The sequence below is a fragment of the Pygoscelis adeliae genome, unplaced genomic scaffold, assembly GCF_000699105.1.
Source record: "Pygoscelis adeliae isolate BGI_AS28 unplaced genomic scaffold, ASM69910v1 Scaffold57, whole genome shotgun sequence".
In the NCBI taxonomy this organism is placed as follows: Eukaryota; Metazoa; Chordata; class Aves; order Sphenisciformes; family Spheniscidae; genus Pygoscelis; species Pygoscelis adeliae.
Genome location: NW_008825615.1, coordinates 15,303,079 through 15,322,301, shown reverse-complemented (window position 1 = coordinate 15,322,301; position 19,223 = coordinate 15,303,079). Strand labels below are relative to the sequence as shown.

General features: G+C 41.2%; 1 protein-coding gene across 1 annotated transcript in view; it reads left to right on the top strand.

Annotated features, from left to right (window-relative positions):
• The window catches only part of LRRC1 (leucine rich repeat containing 1), a 65,210-nt gene that overhangs the window by 18,051 nt on the left and 27,936 nt on the right, over window positions 1-19,223 (top strand). The window contains exons 3-4 of the mRNA XM_009333257.1: window positions 2,777-2,855; window positions 6,055-6,144. Of these exons, the coding sequence (XP_009331532.1) occupies window positions 2,777-2,855; window positions 6,055-6,144 (169 nt within the window). The remainder of the gene's footprint in view (window positions 1-2,776; window positions 2,856-6,054; window positions 6,145-19,223) is intronic.

Below are 19,223 nucleotides of genomic sequence, written 5' to 3'. Positions count from 1 at the left end.
GAACACCCTTTCAAAAGTGAATGTTTCTACATGAATGTTTAAAAAAAAAAAAAAAGAAAAAGTAGTTTATTTGCCATCTGTTTTGCAAGACAGAGCAATGTCTCTGCAATGACATTAGTGCTTTTACTTTCTGGAGTGTTAGTGACAGGCAAATGCTTTTAAGACTTAGAGTGTTATGAGAATTTATCACTTTAAGGTCATAATTTAATCAGGCAATCTTAATGATACTTTTTTTTTCCTAGTTATTCAAATGCCACTATTCAGACCTGTTTGTCCCTACTATTTGAGAGGAATAAAGTAGGAGGTTTTGACTCCTGAAGTGAGGTCAGCAGAGACACTTGTGAATGTGACACTTTGAAAAAGGCTGGTTGTTCCAGTGTCCCCGATTTAAATGTGGGAGCCCTGTGCCTCCTGTAGTAGCTTCATGGCTACTTCTGAGCTTCTTCGTGGAGAATCTGCTTGTTGACTGCATCACTGGCGCGTGTTGTGCTGGATTTGGCCTTGCGAATGAGGTGAAACCCATGAAGAGGTTCGAAGAGCCTGACCACAAGGCTTGGCTGCTCTCCGGCCTGACGCCCCCTGCACAGGGTCCCGAGTCGCGGCCCCCGCACCTCTCTGGCCCTTGCGCCAGGCTGATGTCCTGCCACGTGGTCTGGTCTTTCTGTGAGGCAAGCTGCCACAGGGGATCGAGCTCTCTTCATCCTGATTTGGGGACTCGGTGTGACCTGTCCCTTCTAACCTCAAAGGCCTCACCTATTGTTTCACTCTGAATTTATCTCCTTGCTGTTGGATTTCTAGGAAAGATCAACTGTTTCTCCTCAAATAGCAAAGCTGTTACGGTGGGTGGGTAAGAACATATAAAACATCTCTGATGGGACTTAGTCTCTAAAGTTACCCATTCCATTTTATGGGGCAACTACTGCTGTTGACAGGCCTTAGGGATTGTGTACATTTAACAGTATTTTATTCTCCTTCACCAAGTGTACTGAGGGAACTATTTGTGCTGCACACACCTCTCCATGCAAACCTCACCCTCGGTGGCTTTGTTTGGCGTTGTGGAAGCACAGCTTGGTTGTTTGATGCCTCACACTGTGGGTACTCACCCCTCTCATTCATTATTTTGACATTTAGTAACAGTGAATATATTTTCTGAATATGCACTGTATTTCTGGGGTTAGTGATTAGACCACTCCAGAGCTACTCATAATCATTAGGAACCGTTTCTCCATCTGCCCTGGCTGTTTTCAAAGCTGTGCCTGGTGAGTGTCCTGCGAGCACTGAGGTTCGTGAGGCAAGAGTGATTTGCTTCCATTCCAAGAGGAAGCACCTCTTGGGATGGAGTGAAACCCATTTGGGGGTGCCCATCTCCTTCCTTCCAGCCCTTCCCACTCATGTAGGAAACAGAAGAAGGTTCCCAGGAGATGCTCCTCTACCACCCTTTCATTGATCGTTCACAGCTGGTGACCTGTGGGTTTGGAAGATGTTCTTGCTGGCTCTGGGTTCAGTTCTGAGCTCGGAATCATTCAAAACAGATGCATTTGCTCAGATTACCTGGCAAGAGGAGAACCTGATGAATGGGTACTCCCCTCCCTCCTCCCCGCATCCCTCCATTGCGCCACTTCTGGGGAGAAGAGGTGAATGAAATACATAGGCAGTCAATTCTGAGTTACTCAGCTAGGTAGGAAGAGACATATTTCCAAATATTTCCAAATATTTTTCAACATATTTAGATTACTGATGGCTGCTGAGGTCAGTGGTGCCACTTGCATGAGGAAAATCTATGAAGACATTTCCCGAAGTATTCTTTGTGATGAGAACAGCAGGAAGAGGAGATGGAGTAGATGTAATGCTCTGTAGAAAAAATGGAAATAGGAAAAAAACTCGGAAACAGAAGTTGGATTTTTACTTTAAAATTTGCCTTTTTTTTTCTTTTTGAATTCTTTTCAAAATGAATCATAAAAATCTAAGTTATTAAACAAGGAAACCAAATGTGTTTGTTTCATTTTTGCTGGATCTCAGTGACAGTAAACAGGGACTTACACAGAGGACCCACAGCCTATTCATAGAAATACAGCTTGATGTAAGAGGTCCAGAAGACAATTTTATTTTTAAGATAGCATGCCTAACTTCAGTAGGTAAATGTGTTATGTTGAAGATACTTGAAAAAAAATCTGTTTTCACATACAAATATCTCTGATTACTTTCTGGCAATCTGAAATAATGTACTAGCACTTATTTGGGACCCGCCGATTTGAATAATATTTTCAAATTACCTGGTTTTAGTGTGAGGGAGGCTGGTTCTGCTCCCATGAGTGTACGTTGAGAGTGTGGAGAGACTTGCACATTCTCTTCTTCCTTCCCTTGTTTTCCCTCCCCCCTGCTACTCTCTGCCAGCACAGGTTGTGGGTGGGTATTGATCAAATTACAAGAGGTTCAGATTTTAATTGGTTCTTTAGGACAGTCCTAGCACATAGAGTCTCTGTTTTTTTGATGGGCAGAGGCTGATAAAGATCAGTCCAAGGACAGGTGAGTAGTCTAGGATCAGGAAGAGCAGCGTGGAGCAGGAAGGGGAAATTGGATGTGAAAAAGCACAAAATGGCTCTGCCGCGATAGCCGTGTATACTTGGATGTGAAGCAGTCTTGCATGTTGAAATGTCTTGAAAGATACCAGGATAACTCCTTGCAGCAGCAAGTTACTGAATGTAATGAGACAATTTCAGTGTAGCTGCAGTACAGTTGTTGACAATTTTTTTTTCCTTTTTTTTTTCTTCTGCAGATATTCCTGAAATACCAGAAAGCATCTCATTCTGCAGAGCACTACAGGTAGCAGATTTCAGTGGGAATCCACTGACTAGGTAACTTCCACCTTCTTCTTAGTACTTGCCATACCAGAATTACAATCTTGCTGTAACAATTACAATTTTAAATAAGCCCTTAAAAATTGTGACCTAGGATCTCTATGAAATCTTGCCAACAGTGTGTGTCTCTGGCAGGGACTGCAGCAAAAGTGCAGATTTAAAAAGTGATGTGCATCTTTCTGGGGAGGGGATGAAATTTGTTAGCCAACCAGGAAAAATGTAAATCTGATTGTCTCTTAAGTAATTTTCATTCCTCTTCTTAAATGCATAGGAAAACCATGCTCATACTTGGGAGAGATAAGGCAATGGTTAGCACGAATGCATTGGCACAAACCCAGGTGCCTGACGATTTGGAATAGACTTCAGATCAGCCGCTGCAGATAATGGCTTTTACTAATGATTAAAGCTTGGACTAGTGTTTCATCACCTCCCGTCAATTGGGACACAGTGACATGCAGTAACATGTGGCAAAAATGCACTGCATATGTTGGTGGCTCCTACGGCTGCTCCTGGTCTGTGTTCTGATGAGCTGGGGTTGGGGATTGCGCACACTTTTAGTATAGAAGAGGAGTTTTGTTTACATTTCTCTGTTCCATTTGCTGAAGAATTTGGAATTTATCTAGTGAAATGAGGCTGGAGAGAACAAGGAAGAGGTGATCTGCTAGTTAAGGCCTTTGAGTACTCTTTGGAGAACTGTTTCCTAAACGGGCCCATGCCACAGAGCTCCTTTGTGGTGCTGAGCAAGTCACATAAACCAGAGTATTTACAGTGGGCGCTGGCCGACCTGCTTTGCTTTGCACTGAGATGGGCTGGGAATACTTGCAGCATTAGCTGGCTGGCTGGGGTGCAGGAGTGCTAACAAACAGAAGAGTGTCTGTAATATCTTAAGCCGCTCCAGTGGTTTTGCAAGACGGCTTCTCCCACGTGTGTGGCTGAGATTCTTCAGAACTGCACTTTGAATATCGCCCATAGTGCATCCTAAGTTCTCTGAAAAGTCATATCTTTGAGCGTTAAAGGGTCACTTGTGATCTTAATCCCTGTGCCTCTGTAGCCCATTTATATAGTGAGGATAATAATACCACAAAAATCCCGTAAAGCAAACTGAGGCTGAACTGATGTTTAGATATGCAAGTGGTGAGGGCCACCTTTTTCCCAGGCATCAGTGTGCAGTACGTAAAGCTCAGAGCTGCATCTCGTGGTATTGAAATCAAAATTGTCTGTAGTAGTGTGCTAGTTATCCTTCTCCATTTCGTGTGCTGAATAAGGCCTGGGGCCCAAGTAATGTTTTTCCTTAAACAGCAGTGTTGTAATGCACAGCTACAGCCGAGTGGAATTAACAAAAGAGTAGAAAGGCTTCTTAATGGGGTTGAAATAGATCTCATAACTCTTCGTTGACAGTTTAAGGGAATTTTAAAAATTCTTGATAAAGTGGCTCCAAAGTGTATGTGTGTCCTGGAAAACATCACTCCAAGCAGTTTACTAAGTTAGAAAACACAGATACCAGAAGCTGTTTACACATGGTTGCCACGTATTTTCTGTGATGAGATCCAGAATTTCAGTTTTACCTATATAACAGCATGTAGATTTTGTACTAATTTACCCAGACAAAGTGGGAAAGTCTAGCAGTGATTTCCTTTTCTGCGTGATATCCTGGAACTTTTTTTGGCCATTGATTCTTGTCCTTATTTCCTCTAAGCTTAAAAGCCAGTCGGAGATCTTCCCAATCAATGTCCTACCACTAATACAGTGTGTTGCCTCATTGTCAGACTTAATCATTGATGAACCTGCAGCATTAAAAGTGCCTGGCAGACCATTTTTCCAGCTGTTTTCAGATGGTTTATATTAATAAAAAGCAGGCGCATTTATTGTAGATTAGACTGGAAGTCCACTATATGCTATAGATAGGATAGAATAGAATAGTTCCAGCTGGAGGGGACCTACAACGATCATCTAGTCCAACTACCTGTCCACTTCAGGGCTGACCAAAAGATAATCAGACCGTTTAACTCCAGTCTTAAACCTGTTAGAGCCTAAATGGTAATGAATAGTTACAGTGGAGCTCACATTTTGGAGGTATTGAGCATGTTGTGTTAACAGGGTCCAGAAAATGACGAACAGTACAGTATGGAGTTGAACACATGAAAAGCCTTCCCTGGCCACCTGTTGTAATTTGTCTTTTTCCCTTTCCCCATCATGCACAGTTGTATTTGCCTGTAGGTGTGCATCTCCTGTTGGTTACTTGCCTGCAGGTCATACCATGTGCCTTGAGCTGGGTGATGGGGAGAGCAGCAACCAAACCAAATGATACAGCTTGAGCTTAGGTTGCATGCTCTGGGGGTCGAGCAGAAGTTGGATGGTTGGGCCAGGGGCTTCTTCTCCTCTACCTCATTGCCCCTTTTACCCCACCCTGTCTCCTGTGCAACTGCAAACTGAGCTGCTTGGTGCAACCCGGCTGCCAGCAAGCAGTGAGTGGTACAGGAATCCGTCTGTGTGAGGGGAGGGGAAGCCGAGCCTTGCAGAAGACCGTCCGGGTGATGGACCTAAAGGCTTTGGGAACTTTGGGAGTGTTTTGCATATGGCTGCATTTTATAGTGTAAGAAGGGAGGGATTACATGCTGTTGTGTTGTGAACCAGTAAATGTGAAATGTTGTAACAGCGGAATGTTGTCTTCATAGTGAACAGATTGTTTCTTCAAAAAGCAGCAACTGAAAAGCAGCCTAGTAGCTAATACAAAATGGCCATGCTGTAAGTGTGTATGTAACTGAAGCCTGAATAAAAATAATTCATTTAATTATTTTACCATCTAGGTGATACAGGAAAATAAAAGTAAAAAAAAAAATTTTAATGTTTGATTTTTTTAAAAAAATTGTTAAAATGCTTAAAATGTTCTCAAGCCCTATAGCATTTTGAAGTTTCAAATTGGGGGGCAGGGAAGAGAGGGGCTAGGAGACAGGGATATTACCTGTTCTTTGACACAGAAGAAACTTCAAAGTCTCTAAGTCATGTTTTGTTTTTTTTCTTACTATGATCCTTAGAATTTTCTGAGAGTCATGCTGGAGTCTGGGCATGCCTCCCTCTGTGTGTATTTGCTAAATAGACTCCTTGTTTTCCACTACATGTTCTCTTTTCCAGTATGTATTACATGAATTTGAATACTTCTGCTGGAAGTCCTTGATTTGAATTAATATCTCCATAGGTTGCCCGAAAGCTTTCCTGAATTACAGAATCTAACGTGTCTTTCAGTAAATGACATCTCTCTGCAAGCACTACCTGAAAACATTGGGAAGTAAGTTTTTTATACTTTACTGCTATCTTAATTTATTTTCTCTTTATTGTTACGCCTATTGTATAAATGACTTGCATAACTGTATGTAATATACCTATAAAGTTATTTACAGGTCTGCATTTATTTTTTATGTTCTTTCCAGTCTGAGGGATCTGTTTAAGAAAAATCCCTTTGCATTTTCACTTGACATTAGCGGGCTAATGCAGAATGTAAAGCATGTGTGTATATGTTTTGACTCTGTTCTCTGGGATTTGGAGTAACTTGGAATTTTAGGTGCAAAATTAAATAGGTGTTTTGTGATGCAGATCTGACCTTTTGCTTTCCTTCATTGTAGTAGACCATTGGTCCATTATTGTGAACAAGTCCGATGGCTTGCAGCTTAGCTCAAAACCAGACAATTGTTGGCACAAGAACAGATGGGTAAAAGCTGGCTGTGATGAGGATGGAAATGAGAAGGTTCCTAACTATAGGAGCAGTCTGGTTCTGAAAAAAACTCCAGTGGGAGCTGTGGAGATGAAAAATCACGGAACAGCTCGTAAGATGAAATTTGATCAGCTTTTAAGATGTGTTTGTTAACTCTGGAAAGTAGAGCAGGGTTGCAAGGACAGACTTCCAAAGTGGAGACAGGTGAAAAGTAAAGTGAACATTGTCTGTCTCATTTTGACTGAAATGAACATCCACACTTGCAGAAAGGAAACCTCTCTCCTCTTAGTGGAGAGAAGGGTATCTCTTCCAATTTGAAGGAAAAGAGGTAATTCCATGTCTCCTGACTTTGAGTATGTGAGAATGGCTGTGCTGGTTCAGATCAAAGGCTCATCTAGCCCAGCTTCCTTCTACAGTTGCAGTAAGTAGATGCCTAGTGAGGATTAGGAAGAAAAGTGTGTGTTTGATCACTCCTTTTTCCATCCCCCGACTGTTTCTGGTTCAGAGGATTTCCTGAGCTTTGGAATTTGGTTTGTCTAATTGGTAGCCCATAACGAATCTCTCTTCCATGTACTTGTCCAGTTTCTCCTTGAGCTTATGTAGATATCTTTAGTATTCTCCCCTGGAAAATAGCTGCACAGGTCTATTACCCATTGCACGGATTTGTTGGGTTTTTTTTAGCCTGGCTCTACCTACCTTGCCTATGATCCCTAGTACTGGAAGAGGCAATGAGCAGCTGATCCCTATGCACTTGATCTGCCGTCGATGCTTTTGTAGTGCTCTCCTGTATCCCCAGGTGCTTTTTTCCAGGCTGAAGAGTCTAACTTGCTATTCCAGCTTCAGGAATAGTCTTCACAGAACTTAAGATAACCTGTGCTTTAACTCACAAAAGTTACAGTTTGTTACATTTGGTGGGAAACATACCATTTTAAAGAATTTGAAATTTTTTGCAGCACCTGCTTTTTCTCTATCTCCCCCCCCCCCCCCCCCCCCCTTCTTTTTTTTTTTTTTCCCACGTTCCAGTTTCTATGGGGGAGACATCTCTAACATTATGATAGACAACAAGACCAATAGCATCATCCTTGAGACAGAATCCTCTGACAATGGGTCAGTACTGTAGCACTGGGCTTTGTTTTTGCTTTGTTTCTGACATAAAGGCAAAGCATTTCTATTTTCCTCTTTTTGTCTTACATTGTGCAGTTAACACAGTGACTTACATCTTCAAAAGTTTCTTTATTTTTGTGCTTATAGTTCTTGAGACATAGTAATTTAAAGGTATTGGTGAATGTCTTGAAACTGTCATGTAGAAGTTTTAAGCATGTCTAAGAATTTTTTTCTCCCCCCCCCCCCCCCCCCCTTTTCTTTTTTTAATCTGCACGTGCCTTTTTGGTTACCTTGCCCATATTGTTTTTTTAAGTTGCCATGTACTGAACCACTTCCATCTTTCTTCAGAAAGCTACAGTAACTCAGATGTTGAGTCATGAGTATCAGTAGAGGCCTATTAATGTTGGACATCCTTTCAAAAAGTGGAAAATTTCTAACATATTCTTTGGGGAGTCAGCATAGTCCCTAACAGTAAAACCCAACTGTTTAGAAACAGAGGAGTCCTCCAGAAGGGATGTTATTATTAAGAGCTCCTGCTATGTAGTCAAGTTCAGACCAGCATTGCTTTAGCCACTTCCCATGGGTATGAAAGCTGTCGGCTGGCACCACTCCAGCAGCAACAGAAGTGGAAAATGTCTTTTGAAACCTTCCGCAAGCACTAACAGGTACAGCAAATGTGTGCCCAGTGACTATGGCGAAGTCTTACCTAAAAATTGCATGGGCCGGGGCTTTTGTGACATTCTTCCTTTTCTGTAAAAGTTCACAAAACTTTTCATGCAGCTTTTCGCAGCACTGGCAGCTAAGAACAGGCTTGTTCAGACTTCGTGGTTACTGAAAACTAAGGCCAAAAATTTGGGATCCTGCCTGATTCTGAAAATGAATACAAGAAACATGACAAGCTGAAATGATTGCAAATCATGAGATGAACTGCTGCTTTGCAGACAGTAGCTAGACGAAGGTTGCTGCCTTCCCTGAGAGGTCACTGGCTGCAGTGGCTCTGGCTTCTTGCTTGTCCTGCCTGTCATTTAGTAGTGTGAGTGGTGATAACCTCTGTTTTGGAGCAAATGACTAGAAACAACTTCGGTTAACATGGGGATACCGGACATTTGTAGAGAAGTCAATCTGTGGATCTGTGCAAGAATAAGGGTAAAAATTTGCCTATTATCAATCCTAAGCAGTCCAGGGAACTGCTATGATACTATTTCAGCCCTACGTGAGCTGTTGCAGAACAGAGCAGTGTAACCCATCCTCCCTCAAAGTCTGTATCCGATTCCAGATACTGAAGCTAAAAACCAGGGGTCCTCACTTGCTTCGGGAAGAGCCATATGCTTGTCCTGGTGGTCTTGGCGAGTTCTCCTGGAGGGCTAGACTTTTATGCAAGTCTAACAGGCCTGCTTTGATCTGTGAAGTGCTCCCAGGTTAGCTCTCTAGAATATGAATATTGTATTTCTACAGAAACACTTTAATCTCATTAGTAGAAATTTCTGCTACCAGATTTATGCTTAAAGAAGCAGAGACAAATGTGTGGGGCTGTTGTCTTTGGCTTATCAGGTATTCACGATGGGAATATGGCAGGTGGGAAGTTGACGGTAAGCTTGGGCTAAAGGTGCATGCTTTCCAACCCAGAAGAATGTTAACGTAACACGAGGTAAACTCATGGGGTGTCCACCCACAATGTGACTGTTCCTGAAGCCTGTTTGGGAATGTCTTGGCGACAGAGAGAAAGGGATCCTGTCTGGTTCCAGTTGGAAATTATTGGGATGTCTTGTTTGTAGCCAGTTAGAACTGCAACCTGAAGTCCTTGTGGGTCAGTTACCTCTGAGAGTAAATTTTATCAAATTTTTAGCATTAGATCTATAAGTAATAGATTTTTTTTTTCAGTCTGGCTACCAACAAGCACGGCTTTCCTTAGTTCACAAAATTTTCTTTAGTTACTGCAAATGAATTTCATGGTGCAGCCAACCGCCTTGTGTTCGGTAAAAGCAGTGAAGTGCTCTGTGGCTTCTCCAAAGGTTCCCTACTTGGGCTCTTCGTTCCCTTCTCTGTTCTTTTCCCTCTGCACTTGCTGGGACCTAAAAAATGCTAGGAATTAGAAAGAAAGTAATGCTAATTGTGTCTTTCTGGATGAAGAGACCAAGTAAGGCTCTTAGAGGTGTCTAGATATATTTGCAAATGCCTTACTGGAGTTTCTGTGTGCTTTGGATAATAATCCATGGTGTTGTTTGATGGAATAGGCTGGACCTATGTGCTCTGTACAAGATCTGTCAAATAGTGAGCAAACAAATATATACTGGTGATTTATTCTACTACAGTTGGGCTTGTTTTGGGAAAAACTTGAAGTCCCTGTGCTTGCTGCTGGTCTTCTGGCCACTAGAGTATGTGGAAACTTAGGGAAATACATCCTAAATTCTTACAGTCTTATACTCTTGTCTGGGAAACTTCCTAAGACAGCCAGTGAAATCTCTAATTCATCTTCATGCGGTACAGTGATCAGCATGTACTTAGTGTCTCTTTTTTTTTTTTTTTTTTTTTTTTTAAGCTACCTACTTAAAATCTTGTGGCACTGCAAATTTGCCCTACTGTCATAAATGGGGAATGGGGAAAGCAACAAAAGTAATGGCAAATATTTTCCAAACAGCAATACTTTGAAGGTTAGGTAGGAAATTCTTCCTAATGGCAGATAATAGACTTGAATTTCCTTGTGGTGGACCATTAGTGGAAGTGTGTCTCCTCATGAGTTCAGATATCCAGTCTGTTTTTCACATGGTTTGATGTAGAAGATGAATGCCAATGTTCAGCTTCACTGTCCCAGGCCAGTGTCTGAACTTGTTCAAGCCATTGATATGTAGAGTTGCTGTTAATTTTTTTCTGTGCTGTTAAGAATTCTTCTGCATAGACCTTTTATATTTTTCTTTTCCCTTGTCTTGCCAAAAGGAGTATTTTTAAGGGTCCCAACTGGACGTTTGAAGAACATGGGCAAGGCCTTCTGTAAACCTTTTGTCATTCCTCTTGCTTGTGCATAGCCATGCTCAGTGTATGTCAACTTTTCTTCTTCTGTGTGACCACTTCAGTCGGCTTATACAGTGCTGGTATATGTGCTGAAAGTTTTCCCTTGTTAGATGATGTTTCCTCTTTTAAGCTCATGTATTGTTTTAGGCATGCGAGAAAGATGTGTGACACACTGCTTTAGGACTTGATAACAGACTAGATGTCTTAATATTACCAGTGTTATTTTTTGTGTTTCTCTGTGATTTGTGTTCTCTTAACGCATGGTGTGGTTGCTATCTGGAGTAAAACAGTGAATGCTAATGTATGTGAGATATTTTAGCTAATAATTAGGTGGGTGCAGCTTGGAGCAGGAGTTGTCCTGTTGGCTAGTTGAACTATTTGGAGAAACAAGTTAAACAATTTAAGCTGTGAGTGGGAGTGTCTTTTACAGCATTTCTCAGTCTAATGAGAGCAAGTCTAATTTCCTTGCCTATTCTGCAGGACCGTGTGTGTCTGTAGAGCTGCCCAACAAGCAAGCATGACCTGTTCCTCCCAGCATGGGTAGCATTTAGAGATTTCCACTTGCTTCCAGGATTTTTCTATAGTACTTCCTTATTCGTGTAACACCCAAAACACAGGGCATGGCTTTTTCCTGAAATTCAAAAATCAGAGTATTTGTATGTAAGGGTATTTGGGTAAATCAGGGTGTTTGTCTGTAAGGCTTCCTAGGGCATACCTTGCAGTAGTATGAATAATCTGTCTGTCTGTCCCCAGCACCTTCTCTGTCCATATGTATTCATTCTGTAGCGTTGGCTTCAGGGTTAGTTCCCCACCACCACCAGCCCACTGTGATGTTGACTTTTTACTAGCAAAGATTTGGGAACTTAGAGATCCATAGAGTGCTCTCATGGATTAATGTCTAGAAAGAGAAGAGAGATTGTGTCAGCTTTGTATGTTTATTTGTTTATTTGTGGTTTTTAGGCTTGAACAAAGTCCAGGTACCTTCTTTGGAAAGCCTTTTATGTGCGTCTCTGATGTTTAATCTAGTATTGGACTCTCAGATGGGTGCTTCACAAGGAATTGGCCCTAGCAAAAAAACCAGTCCTTTCAGGATGAAATGCATGTTTGAAAAAGACAGTTATCTGTCAAACTCTGTGGGGACAACAAAATCAACAAGTTTCTTTAACGGCTGAAGCAAAGTGCAGAGCTTCACTACTGTGCTTTAAATTATGATTTAAGGCCTGCTGCCCATCAACATACCAAACATCTAACTCATACCCAGTTTTTAGTTTTCACCATTTTTTCAGCAGTCTTGTCTGGGCCTGGAAAAGATAAAGATTACCTCTTTTTTTTTTTTTTTTTTGGATGCTAAGGTTTAAAGTATGAGATTATTACTGACTGGCAGGTAGAATGTTTTGGAAGTTCCCTGCCTGAACTCTAGCATGGCAAATAAAAAAGCTTTCCTCTGCCATACATAATCTTTATTTTTTTTTCCCCCCACTCTAAAATGTACAGATGGTCCTCCTACTTGGACATGATGTTCAAATCCTGAGGATTCAACAAAAGATGATAGTAGTATCATGATTCGTAGTATCCCCATCATTCACAGCCTCCTTCCCCCCCTTTTTTCAGAGAACTGCACAGTCTGTGATGCAAGAAAGTAGAATAGCTTTATTTTAGCTTTAGAAACTTTTGATGTGGGGAGGGGTGAATTTCTTTTGATGGGAAGGATGTTCTTCTGATGCTGATGACTGATGAGTCTGGTTTACCCCCAAGCTGCAAGCAGGCTGAATGGATCTGTGGACCTTACTACTGAAAGGGAATTACCAGGTAAGCAGAGAAATTTTCCTCTTAACGTCTGCAGCTAGCAGGTAGAATGCTGAAATAGGCATTTCATTATGACAGTGAACATAATGAAAAGAATAGCGCAAATGTTACTGCACTTAGGAGCACTGTTTTGTGGAAGGATTTGTTATAGGTATGCTTTTCAAGAGTCGTAGAACCACAAATAACCAGAGATTTCGTGTTGGAGAAACAAAGTCACTGAGCGTGGTGGTGTTTTATATATATCTGTGTTTAATTCTAGAGGTTTTGACGTTTTCAGCAACTTCTGAACTCAGAATCTTTAATGTTGATTGTAGCCGGAGAATAAAAGGTCTTCAAAGGCAAGGATGATGTGCTCAGTGCAGATGATCCAGAAGCAGATCAGAATGGCATGCTCATTCTGATAATGGATTCCTGGGCCAGTCCTTGACTGTGTTTTTCTTAGTGTACGCTAGGATGCCTCGAGTGTAGGTTACACATCTGATAGCATCACACAGAATGGAAAATGCTCTTAAAATTGTGTGGAACAAGACAATGTAATTCTGTTTTAAGGTTTAACATAATAATGTGTGATTAAAATACAGTCTTACATGATATGACAAAAGTGATGGGGAGGCTTATCTTGCAAATACATAGGAGGTGGACTGTTTGTAGGTGGTCTGGCCAGGCTGATATAAATAGTATTCAAAGCTCTCACTCTGGCTTATCTGAATTTAGCATGACAAGTAATATTTACAGAGTTTGAGTAGGTAGAACATTCAGAGTTAATCACAGCTGTTTGCTAAATGGCAAAACTGAATGTTAAGGAACTCTAAAGTTTACTTCAGGAACACTGTTTAACAATGTAATAGTGAATGCAGTGCCATCTGGCCTTTAAATAAGAGATTGTCGTGGTTTAACCTCAGTTGGCAACTGAGTACCACACAACCACACAACAGTACCACACACCCCCTGTCCCCCCGCGATGGGATGGGGGAGAGAATTGGAAGAGTAAAAGTGAGAAAACTCATGGGTTAAGATAAAAACAGTTTAATAATTGAAATAAAATAATAATAACAATAACAATAACAATAATAATAATAATAATAATATACAAAACAGGTGATGCACAATGCAGTTGCTCACCACCTGCCGACCAGCCAGTCCCCAAGCAGCGGCCCCCCCAGCCAGCTTTCCCCCAGTTTATATACTGAGCATGACGTCACATGGTATGGAATGTCCCTTTGGCCAGTTTGGGTCAGCTGTCCTGGCTGTGCCCCCTCCCAGCTTCTCGCTGGCAGGGCATAAGAGGCTGAAAAGTCCTTGACTTTCAGTGTAAGCACTGCTTAGCAACAACTAAAACATCAGTGTGTTGTCAACATTATTCTCATACTAAATGCAAAAGACAGCACTGTACCAGCTACTAGGAAGGAAATTAACCCTATCCCTGCCGAAAGGAGGACAGAGATGTTGCATCTTATGTGTTACACACGGAAGAAATATTTAACATATGTTTAGCAATATTTAAAAAAAAAAAAGTAATTCAATTTTTTATTTAAGTCTTTGAAGATTGATGTTGCATGAGTGGAACAGAAGGTATTTTGAAAATGAAATCTTCTTGTAATGGTGAATTGGCTTAGCCTCCCCAACCTGTTTCAGTGATCTTGATAAGCAAATTGGAGAATGTTCAGTTAAAGCATTCAAAAGCAAACGGGCTGAGCCATAATTACGAATCACTCTCTTCTTCTTAATGATGCTTTTTGAAGGTCATAGGGAGTTCAGTGTTCCTGTCCATTTTTTGCACTATGCTTGTTGCTGTGTGTGAGGGAGAGAGAGTAGAACTGATCTCAGCAACTTGAAAACCAAGCTTATGTAGAAAACTAGTCTTAATTAGCAGCTTAGACTACCTCTGTTACATATTTAGGGAATTCCTTGGCCATAAACTGTAGAACTTTCCTCTGTTTTTAAAATTTGTATGTGACTTGTACTACTGGCCGTCTGTATAGTCTTTCCTCCAGTTAGTGGCTGATAAGATACTAATATTCATCATCCTTCTGTTTTCATTTGTGGAAGATCTGTAGCTTTTTACAAGCCAATTAATGGTACTGACAATTCAATTCAAGTAACTGACTATGCAAATGTTCTTCCTCTGGCTTTCAGTGTCTTTGCTGTTTAAGTCTAGGATGACAAAATTATCAACTTTACTTTCTTCTGTGCCTATTTAAAATCAGTCTTCCAAGGAAGGAATATTTTTCTCCCATAATTTGTGTCCACTTCTCCCAGCTCTGTAGAAAATGACAAGTATTAGGAACATAAGCCTTACTTTCAGATTTTCTTACTAGAATACTGTCCTGCTTGTCAAACTCCAGAAGTGGACTGCTAAGGAAAGCCTCATGTGCCTTTCCCTTGCACATCATACACCTAAACTTGAGAGGAAAGAATAGTGTTTAACTTAGATGCAAGTTACTTCAAGTTGCTTTGCCTCCAAAAAGGAGGAGGGAGAATGCTCTCAAAGATAACTTCTGGAAGAATGGTCTTTAACAATACTGGTGAGACATAACAACAGTTTCATCAAAACTAAATCCAGTTACCTTGCTTTGCAGTTGTTTTTACAGCATCCCTTATATTCTGAGATAGAACCATAGGACTTCACGTGTGTGAAGATAGTGTGCTTTGAAATGAATAAGTGCCCTCGTTTAGGAAATTAATACTTCTTGTAATTTCTGGCTCACGTAAGAATTTCTGGGAATCAGTAGCTAAGAATTTGCAAAAATTGCTCTTCCCTGTTGCATGGTGTGGGCATAAGGTCTCGCTCTTTAAATTCTATCGGATTAATCTTTCTTACAAAAATTCATTAGTGCTCTTCTTTATCATTCACACTGTAAGACAGGTTTCCATAACCAAACAAAGAGGCAGGAGACTGGTTAAAGCTGACATTTAAAAAAAAAATGCTTTAAGCTTCAGCTAGACTTTTTGGAGAAATAATCTTCTTGAGAAAAGGAAACTAGCTGCAGTTCTGTACTATTTGTACGTTACCGTATATTGGATATGAATTTTAAGGTTCTTTTATGATAACGTCTAATTATATGCCAGCATTAAGCAGTAGTTGGAAGCAAAATAAGCATGTAGTGTTGAACCTTTTAAAAAGGAGGGCAAAATGCATACCGGGAGCGTATAGACCATGAACTACATGGTTATATGTTAGCAGAACCTTAAGAAGTTCAGGAAGCATAATCCTTCCCTGTAAGACTAATATTGCTTTTGTTGCATTGGAAATGTCATTACACCAAAAAACTACATGGAGCTGGTTCTTCAGACACTGAGGAAAGATATGGTGCTGGCAGGTATAGTAACTGTGTGTGGGTGAAATAAGGCAGACTCAGGGAAGAACTGAAGTGGTAGTTAACTCCGGAAAGGGGTGCGTGCTACGGAAGCTCTTGAAACCACCCAAGTTTTATCACCTAATTTCATAGAATCATAGAATGGTTTGGATTGGAAGGGACCTTCAAAGATCATGTAATCCAATCCTCCTGTTGTAGGCAGAGGCATCTTTCATTAGATCTGGTTGCTCAAAGCTCCATCCAACCTGATCGTGAACCTGATTTCCAGGGATGGGGCATCCACAACTTCTCTGGGCAACCTGTTGCAGTGTCTCACCATCCTCATCGTAAAAGATTTCTTCCTTATATCCAACCCAAACCTACCCTCTTTCAGTTTAAAACTGTTGTCCCTTGTTCTGTCACTACGGGCCCTGGTAAAAAGTCTCTCTCCATCTTTCTTATAAGCCCCTTTATATATTGAAAGGCTGCAATAAGGTCTTCCCAGAGCCTTCTCTTCTCCAGGCTGAACAACCCCAACGCTCAGCCTTTCTTCATAGGAGAGGTGTTCCAGCCCTCTCACCATTTTTGTAGCCCTCCTCTGGACCCGCTCTAGCAGGTCCATGCCTTTCTTGTGCTGGAGACCCCAGAGCTGGATCCAGTACTCCAGGTGGGGTCTCATGAGAGTGGAGTAGAGGGGGAGAATCATGTCCCTTGACCTGCTGGCCACGCTTCTTTTGATGCAGCCCAGGATTTGATTGGCGTAGGAGTTGGAGTTTGGAGACTGTTTTTTCAGGCTCTTTCTGCAGTCAATGATACAGTCAATGAAGAGAGGGTGAGAGAAAGAGGCTTCTTTTGGGAGTGACTTGGAACAGGAGCCTATTGCAAAGGTATATGCTGCACCTTCAAATACTTATAGTCTGAGTAAGTGGCATTTTGAGAGCTGGCTAGTGACTGATTAACCCTGTCATTTCCTTGGGCAAAAAAAGCTGCTAAACGTCAGGTTCTCAATGAATTGTCCGTCTGCAGGTAGAAGCCTTGCGGTATGGGAGTAGCTTAATAGGATCCTGTCAGATGAGTGACTAGTCACCTAACTGGTGTGTCCTGGGGCAGGGTCATACATGTTACTGGTAGTTTTATTTGGGCAGTGGGGATGGGCTGTAATATATTTAAATATGGCTAGTTTCATGCATTTTGTATGCTGTTGTCAGAATACCACAGTTACCTTCTCATCTCTTGGAAGACCCTTGATAGACAGAAAAACCGGCATGTTCCTTTTCTGCACAAAAAAGAAAGAGTTGCCTAGTTTAAACTCCCTTCCTTCCCAGTCTAGTGTCATGATGAATGTTTCAAAGTGTACGTGCTGTGTAGTGATGCAGGGGCAGGCGTTATCAAAGTAACAGTAATCTTCAGATGCTGGCCCAGCGAAGTGAAGTCTTTTGGACCTGGTGGAAGTAGCCAGAATGTGGATTTCATATCTCATTTCTGTATGCTGCATCCTTGGACTGTCTTCTGTAGCCATCACTACTGCTGCATAAAAAAATGTAATACCAGACCAAATTCAGAATCTGTACTGTGTTCTCACCTTAGCCACCCTTGCTGTGTAGGACCTTCCCTTGCTCTGTATAAACAGGGGGACCATGCCCATTCTCCTGTCTTTCCCTTCTTTTTGCAGTCTTACAAACGTGAGGAAAAACTACATTTGGGATTTTACATTCCCCTAACCAGCTGAAACTTGCTGGAAAGGATGCAGTTGGGGCCATGCATTTCCGCAGGTGCTTTAGATCTTCATCTCTTCCAACTTTGCTTCCTTGTTTCCCAAAGCTTGACTTCTTGTCTTGCATGCTCAGCTGTGTGGTGCTCTTGACATAAGGTAAAATGTGTGACTTTTAATACTCAAATAAGAGAAGGCTGTTGTCCAGTTTTTATTGACTAAGCACCTTTTGCTTTTATATTAGTGCTTTTATCATCTATCTTCATTTTCTCCTAGCTTTTTCCACATTTCTCTTTCCACCTTTGTATTTTTAACTTCATTTTCACAAGAAAATAGCATATGTCTTACTATGCTTCCCAATGCTTTCCTCAGAAGCCTTTGCCGGTGTACCCCAAGGGCTTGGGTGCTCCCAGTCCTGTTGCAGGGACTGGGATAAAAATAGGATATATAGTGTTGTCTGTTGTCACTCTTAAGGCTGACTTTCTGTCCCCTTGAATAGGGGAATGATGCAGCTGTCCCTGATAAAGCACTAGGATAACTCATCTCAGGTTTGTATTTTATAACTTTACAAGACAGAGCATATTTAATGTATGTGGTACACTGAAAATGTAATTTCATCCAAGGTAACTAGGGAACATGTCTCTCTGTCTGTCTCTTTTCTTTTTTCTTTTTTTTTTAAACTGCAATTGATGTTGTTTTACCTGTTGTAGTGAATTGCTGTCATCCAGAAAGTCATCTGCTTTTGAAATGGTTGTTTTATAGGACATGTTGCTACTGATACTCTCTTTGTAATTAATCCAAAGAAAAACTGACTTGCTTTGGAAGAACAACATCATGCTTTGGTTCCGATCTTAGTGGCTGGTTCTAGTCTTACCTTTATTTTGGAGAGGACCACTGCGGTTGACGTGAAGGAGTATTTGTGGTGTTCCCTATCTGTCGACTGTGTTGGATTGCGAGTTTCACTCTCAAATCCTGACAGGAATGTTCAGGAAAGACACTTCCAGCATTTAAGGACTACTTTGTTGCTATTAGTTTTGTTCTCAATTATTGATTTCACATTCTTCTTCTCTCTTCTAGCTCACATGATTAATACCAATATCTACGGTTACTTTAGGTACAGCACTGAATAAGTGTATCTGGTTTGTACTGAAAATGACATTTCTAGCCATGTTGTACCTTTACATTCAACTTGGTTCCACCCTTACACCAGAAATCATCTGGAATGCTGACATGGAAAACTTTGTAATTACTTCAGTTACTGCATCCTCCGCCTGGTTTGGCTGTTGCCTTGTGCTCACTAATGTTACACACATGCTCAGTGTTCGAGGTGTGTGTGGTAGCTTTTGCAGTGAGAATTATTACAATATTAATGCTTTTTACAAGCTTCTGTGAAATAGCTTCTTACGATAATAGTCTTGGAAAAGTACTTAGGGGTGTTTTGGTTTGGGTTTTTTTTTTCCTTTTTTTTCCTTTCTCCTTCAGAATATAGATGACGTTTTGCTTGTACATTTGCTGTTGTTTTTTTTGAGGGGAGCGAGAACTGTCTGTGTTGGAGAGCAGCCTGCAATGCTTTATGGTGCGTTTGTGTTTCTAAATGCAGTTGGTGAACAGCTGCTGGTGGAACTGTGTCTCCCGTCTGAGTAGACTAGATTGCTGTTGCCTTTCTGTTTTATGGATCAAAACAGGTAACCCCCCATGACTGGTTTTCTCTCCTAGACGAAGATTAGGAT